Here is a 7,120-nt window from a genome sequence, read left to right on the forward strand (position 1 = left end):
AGACAACATATTTTAATGATCAATGAATAATTATTTTTGCCATGAATATCATTACAAATCTATGAATATTATTAAACGTCATGAATATAATTATCTATTCAATGTCCGCGCCTTCCATGTAATTTCTGGACATGTGTTGAGGAGATGCTGGGGAAGGAAGAGAGGCGCAGCTCCACAAGAGGAATCACTTTTTATGAGATCAATGAAGAAACTACACCAAAAATTTGTTAAAAATGATAAGTTGAAATTGTCAGATGAGAATAGAGAAGTAGTTGCAAGTCTCAGACTCTATTATAAATTGCAAAAGTTTAAATATCAATAGTAAGTCAAATATGGCAAACATCACTATTGCCATTAATTACCCACAGTGACAATGAGAGCCTACAAATCTTTTTTTGTTAAGGAAAATGCTTCATCTGCCATTGCAAAGGAACTTATATCTAGATGCCTCTGGAGCACTCAAGTAAGTATCATTCAAGAGTAGTTAGTGAGACAATTGATATAACTGCACCTAATGTAGAAATGGCTTTCAAGAATATATTAGGCCCTTTCATGCCACTCCACAAAGTTACTAATAATGATTTCCTGTTAGCATGAATCACTGATCAATGTGTCCCATTCGACAGCCTTGTTATTAGTCTCGCCCCGCCCCTTCGCTTACCTGCGGAGGAAGGGTCTGGTGACACTGCTATCTAAAATGTTTGTACATAAAATGAACTGCCACGAGTGACGTCATGACTTGTGGGTGTGGTTCCACGTGATGATCATGTGACAGGAAGCGAGCACGTTTCTACACGTTGAGATGGCAAACTGCTTTCTCTGTGGTGCTCTTCTTCAAGCTGGACAAAGAAAGTGTTTGAAGCCTATGGAAGATGAATTACTTTGTGTCAAGGACATTTTAAAACGGAAGTATGTTTTCTCAGAAGAAGATGTAGGAGCCTTTTTGTCCAATGGAGTCATTTGTAGAAGAGGAAAATGCCAGACAAAGCTAGCTAAAACTGTGAGGCTGAGAAAGGAGCTTGAGAATTTGGAACGTGAGATTATAGATAAGATTGGTGGTTTGATTGTAGAGAATGGCTTTGTATCAAGTGAAACTGGGAGCTCATCTGCTGATGTAGTCGAGACTACTGCTGATGTAGCTCAGATGGTCACAGAATCACCACACACGCCACAGGTTGACAGTGCCAGTGAGACTAATAGTGCAGGAACTTCGTCCTACAGACAATCACTCCTTTTTAGAACACCAAAACGTAATAAGAAAATTTCAAGAGTTAGTGTAAGTACAATACAAATTAATGTTCTTATAATTTAAATTATCTTTCAGGTGCTTGTCTATAACAATGGTAAAGGTCGATTATATCCACTACCACCATCATTACAGAGTAGCGGTAGATGTCTGGGTAGGAGAAACAGAAAGTCCTTAGTAAATCAAGTAATGAAAGACAAGAAGATGAGAGGAATGATCATGAAGAAGGTTGGAATTGTGTTACAAAAGGAGATCAAACAGCTGTGTCGTTCTGGTTCCTGCTTTTCAAATAAAGAAATCTCTTATTTGGAAACATTTGATTGGTCTGCCGTAGCAAAAGAAATGCAAGCTGTTTCCCCTTTTCTTTTCACCGTATTGGACACATCAGTTAAAAAGCCACCAGGTCTTGTCAGAGACATTGCTGTTGTGTTTTGTACTGCTGTACTTGTACGGACTCACAGTCAGCGGGCAAATAGTATTCAGCGATTGATGTCCTTGCTATTATACTCAAGTCATGCTCCAAAACAGGTTTGTATTTAATGTAACTGCAATAACAATTGCTTCACTCAATTACATAGCTATACTCACGTCTCTCTAAAGTTGGAATATGTTTGTCACACAGAACAACAACACGTCTCATTGACCGTATAGGTATTGGGTTTGATGCAAGTGTAAAGGAGTGGTGTAGTGAAATAACTAAACACTTATGGAGTGATAGGTATTGCTTTATCAATTAATAAAACTGAACTATTAAAACTTTTTTGTAGATTGCAGGTGAGTGCTAATCTGGATGAGTCTCCAGAAGTGAACATGAATACAGATTCACCAGCAATGTGTATCAGTTTGGAAGAGTCACTGGCAGCATTAGTCAATGAAGATGAGTCTACAGGAGAAAGAGAAGAGTCAGATGTGGAAGGATCAGTAGCTGTGAGCATTACATTAGAAGATTCAGTTGTTCCTGAAACTGAAGCTTGCCATACTGAATCTGAAATGTCTGTTAAGTCACCATCAGATGTAGCTTCATCGTCATCATGCATAACTCAGCCACCTTTTTCTGATGTATCATTACTGGAGACTTCGGGTACCAATGACAGTATATTAAATGAGATATCACCTGCCATAGTAACTATCCCTACATTCAAAATAGTAGGTGATAATGTAGACAAGTACGTGAAACCGAGACATGAAACTTTTGATAGACATGCTTCTTCACTTCACTACTTCCATTCGTTTGCTGTGAAAGACCGATGCAATATGTCCAGTTTTGAGGACAATCCATCACTTCCTGACCTTGCCAGCTTTTCTCCAGATCTAATCCTTCCTAATGCTTCAGATCTAATCCTTCCTAATGCTTCAGATTATGAATCTTTGATTGATAATTACAGTGTTCTAGCAGCAAGGATCATTCAGAAGCATGTTCCATTTTTTAAGAAGAATGTTACCAAAGTTGTTAGGCACATACCACACATTTACTCATCAGCAATGTCTCAACCATCTGAAGTTGTAAGTACACATGTACATGTATAATAAAGTTTTCCCTACATTATTTACATGTAATTACTTTGATAGGTTCCCTTGGGAGTGCTATACAAGAATGAAACATGTCATGAAGACATGATAGACATCATGTTGCATCTACAAAGTTATGTGCCTAAGAATTCAACAATGGAGGAGGTACATAACCCAGCCACCGAAGAAATTTTCACTATATACAATGACCAATTTCATTACACACTATTGGGAGGAGATCAGCTAACTGTAGAGAGGGCAGTAGGGAGTAAGAAAGAAAGAAGCAATGAAAGCCGAGGAATAGAGAGATTGGAGGGGTTTATTCCAGTCATAGAGGACTGGCACGCAAAAGTTGCATTGCTAAAGGTATATTAAATATAATAACAATAATAAGTAAATAATATCTTTAAACAGGCAATTTGGAAAGTGCTGTATAAATCATCTTCAGGCACGGATAGCTGTACTTTGTTTCATTTAAGAAATTTATTAATGAGAAGAAGTGTGACCACGAAGATCAAGTCTGATCCAACGGCTTGCGAGGAGTTTTTTGTCCTTGTTTTGGAGGCACATATTCTCAGCATTGCATTGAGTGCCTTTGATTTAGAGTCTCTAGATGACACACCAAAGTCAGCAATATTTTCCAAGGAGAATTTCTTAGATGCATCATCATCACAACGTAAAGAGATATTTATGTCATCAGTGAAGGAGTTAGTGTCAAGCAATGTCTATGAACTTGTGTTAGGAAAAGGTATTAACGAAAACGACAAAGTGCTTGTTTATGGGAAAGAGCTGTTATCTTTAGGCATGCTATACCTAGAATTTTCAGATGCCATTAAAGAAGGTGATGGTACACGACTTCTCTGCTGTTGGAAATACCTTCTTTTAGTATTCAAGGCTACAAACAAAAACAAATATGCTGTTCAAGCAGCTACTTTTCTACTGCAATACAACTTTGTTTGTACTGAAAGGATGAGAAACCAGTTATTGTGGAGCCGTACCATCAATACATCAGGACGAAGAGGGAAAAATATCCCAATGGACCTCCATATGGAGCATTTGAACCGAGATCTGAAGGGAGCTATTGGTCATCTTTCATCAAATGTCAATAAGACAGCAATAGATAGGATCGCCAAATCACTATACAAGTTATCAATCATTAAGGCCAATTTCGATAAACGCTCTGAAATAGCAGAGGAGTCTAGCTACCAGTCTACCCCCCCTCTTTCGAAGGACCTCAAACAAGTTCTAGATGAAGTCATGAAGATCGATGTTTTTAAAGAAAGAAAAGGCAGGAAACACTCTCAATTCAAAGGAATGAAAGGGAACACTGTAGGCAAGGTTAAAAGAGATGAGATAGTTATGTGGCTAAAAGATCAATTTAAGAGAATGATACGTACATTATAGCTATAAGAAATAATACTGTAATTGAGCAATAGTTATATGCAATAATTACTGTCCTAATTCATGCATGCACATTCATGTAGATTCTATCTCCCACCCCTTTCTATACTTTTGATTTCCTATAATTTATTGTGAAACTTTGTAAAATTTTCTTTCTCTGATTACAAGTTATGGTTATTTTGTGTAATTGCACAAATGTCACAGCATAATGGTCCAACAGGTCTTTCTTGAGATAAATATTCAAAGTCTTTAAAAAGGACTTCTCTTCTACAAAGAGTGGTATTTTTACAATAAGATGTAATACTGTCTTCCATAAAGGAGAATGAAATATCCCGTTTGGAGTACAAAAGCTGGGCCTGTGCTGTCTTTCCATCTCGACCAGCTCTACCTGTCTCCTGGATGTAACTCTCAATATCAGAAGGTGGACCCCAGTGAATAATTCTATGTACATCAGGACAATCTATCCCCATTCCAAAAGCGATTGTAGCAATTACAATTCTTAAGGTTCCATTTGGAATGGAGAATGACTTCAGAATAGCACGCTTCAAAGATGGAGTATTACATGCTGTAAACATGTCCACCAACCTGAAACTAGGGTAGCCTGGCAAACCAATTGGGTGCGTGAATTCTTTCCCCATTGTCGATCAAATGTAGAGATATAAGTTGCTACAGTCTTGATACGTCCGACAAAAAACTATGGTTTGTTCCATGAATTGTCGAGTGGAACGTAGCTCTTCTACTAGGGGAGCAAATGTTGATTCCAGATCATCAGATTTTTCTGTTACTGTGTACACAATGTTTGTCTTGTCTGGTGGTCTCACTACCAGCACAGGCTTTTTCATACCAAGGATACGAATAACTTCGTTTCTTGTAGACTTTGACGCTGTAGCTGTCAGTGCCATGAAGTGTACTGAAGGTGGAAAGAAACCACGCAAGTCACCCAGCTTACTGAAGTCTTTACGGAACTCTTTACCCCTAATATAACAAGACTAAATGATTATAAATGAACTAAGACATACCATTTCCTCACACAGTGGGCTTCATCAACAACAAAAGCAATCATGTCTTCAAATCAATGATGGACTACGCCAAATGTCTCTCCATTCTTTGTCAAAAAGTGTCTCTGGATTCGTAAAAATCATTTGAAACTTCCCATTCACAATTGCATTCTTTGCTGACTCAGTGTCACCTTTATTTGTGGCAATAACTGCACTTACTCCTTTACTCTTAAGTATGTCCACTTGGTCTGTCATCAGAGCAACTAAGGGACTGACAACTAAAGCAACAGATCCAATATCTTTCTTCAATAAAATATCAAACACTCTAGGGAGGCAGAAATAACAGAGGGATTTACCAAAGCCAGTTGGAAGACAGATGAACACATCATTTCCCTCAACAAATGGAATAATGGCATTTTCTTGATCCCTCTTCAAAGATTCATACCCCAACTGCATAATAGATTGTTTCAAAGCCACTTCTATCTCTTTCCTAGTTAGTTCTTGAGCACTATCATCATTTTTCCTCTTTATACCTCTTCTTGTCTCTGCTACCACCATTTTTTCTTTTCCTGTCATGTGACAATTTTGTGACTCATAGCTTTACATGTGGCTCGCGCAATCTGATTGGAACGCCACTTTTACTGGCATGAAGCACACATTTTAGATAGCAGTGTCACCAGACCCTTCCTCCGCAGGTAAGCGAAGGGGCGGGGCGAGACTACCTTGTTATTAAAGGAGATGAATATATCCTACTGATGACTATGTCACTTTTCATGCAAATTCTAAGCCTGACTGTTTTGTTTGAACAGGAGAAGAGTTGGGGGATTGTAATTGATAGAATGAATGAGCCACAGGATGACGAAATAGATGAAGACACGAATGAAGACACTAATGAAGAGAGGATGCTGAAGGTTCTCTAGGGAATTGCTGGAGAGAGCAAAATGGTGAGTGCAAGGAAATATGGCATAGATGGCAAAAAAATACAAATTAAAAAACTGCATTGGAGAGTGACCTTGACCATTATGGGAGATAACGACCCATTCACCCTACATCTCTTGGATATGTATGTAGAGGAGCTGGAATAGAGAGGAACAGCTCACCATTTTAAAGCACAAGGCACCTCAACAACATTATCATGCACAAAAGGCATGTTGATATAAAAATTTTCTATTCAGAACAGTAGCCAAGGATTCATAAACCAAATTATAGACCTGACCTCCTTAGATTAGAATGAATTAAATCTACTAATACAAAATAAAAGTTCTTACTTTCCCAAATAAGAATCACTTTACATGGTATTTGTGCTATTAGTTGATTATGTATTAATTCTGTTGAGCATCACTTGAGCTACTTCCTATAGTGACTCTGTCAATTCATCAGAGAATGAGAATAGCCACTATTCAGTTGGTGAATGCTGCTTTCTTAGCCAGGCACCCACTGTCAAGCCACTGCACATCATCAGACAAGTGTTAGTGGAGTCCACTTAAGAGTTTTTCTTAATATTTATATTTGTTATTAAACAGTTATTATAATTGAAAATTGATTTTTAAGTTTATTTATTAAAAATTGATGTACTGACGATCTATTTTTGTGTCAATAAAATTATTATTCAATTCCATGGATGCTGATTAATAACACCTCATATAAAAGTCATATACCTCACATAATTATAGCACCAGTGAACCATTTCACTAGGTTCATCTCATTATAACAACTTCTATAAAAGTAACAGTGTGTGTTAAATGGAGATGCTACAGAACATGTTTCAGATAAGTGAGCTGCTCTCCTGACCTCAGGAAGAGTTCCCCCACTAGTCTCCGTTTTAAAGCAAGTTCGTTCTCCTTGTTAATTATGTCTCGCGGCCATCTTTAAAGGATTATAACTCTTTTTCATTTTTTGGAGTAAAAACGACAATCATTGTCTCCTTTAATGTCCTGCTCTTTCTGTTTAACAAGAATCTAACTTG

The 7,120-nt window shown here is 37.6% G+C and overlaps 3 protein-coding genes across 3 annotated transcripts in view; 1 reads left to right on the forward strand and 2 right to left on the reverse strand.

The window, feature by feature from the left end:
- LOC109581430 (unconventional myosin-VIIa-like) overlaps nucleotides 1-423 on the reverse strand; it is a 4,049-nt gene extending 3,626 nt beyond the window's left edge. Inside the window, exon 1 of the mRNA XM_019995532.1 lies at nucleotides 386-423. Coding sequence (XP_019851091.1) covers nucleotides 386-423 — 38 coding nt within the window. The remainder of the gene's footprint in view (nucleotides 1-385) is intronic.
- Nucleotides 424-680: 257 nt separating this feature from the next.
- On the forward strand, nucleotides 681-4,159 carry LOC109581431 (uncharacterized). Its single transcript, XM_019995533.1, has 6 exons — nucleotides 681-1,276; nucleotides 1,325-1,774; nucleotides 1,825-1,964; nucleotides 2,014-2,749; nucleotides 2,816-3,121; nucleotides 3,170-4,159. Exons 1-6 carry the CDS (start codon nucleotides 803-805, stop codon nucleotides 4,157-4,159), a joined length of 3,096 nt encoding a protein of 1,031 aa, XP_019851092.1. The 5' UTR covers nucleotides 681-802.
- A 106-nt stretch (nucleotides 4,160-4,265) lies between these two features.
- LOC100637583 (ATP-dependent DNA helicase RecQ-like) lies at nucleotides 4,266-6,364 on the reverse strand. The gene is made up of 2 exons (XM_019995540.1): nucleotides 5,176-6,364; nucleotides 4,266-5,131 (listed from the first exon to the last, which is right to left on the reverse strand). Exons 1-2 carry the CDS (start codon nucleotides 5,217-5,219, stop codon nucleotides 4,801-4,803), a joined length of 375 nt encoding a protein of 124 aa, XP_019851099.1. The 5' UTR covers nucleotides 5,220-6,364; the 3' UTR covers nucleotides 4,266-4,800.
- Between the last annotated feature and the right edge of the window lie 756 nt (nucleotides 6,365-7,120).

Source organism: Amphimedon queenslandica, unplaced genomic scaffold, assembly GCF_000090795.2.
Source record: "Amphimedon queenslandica unplaced genomic scaffold, v1.1 AMPQUscaffold_13439, whole genome shotgun sequence".
In the NCBI taxonomy this organism is placed as follows: Eukaryota; Metazoa; Porifera; class Demospongiae; order Haplosclerida; family Niphatidae; genus Amphimedon; species Amphimedon queenslandica.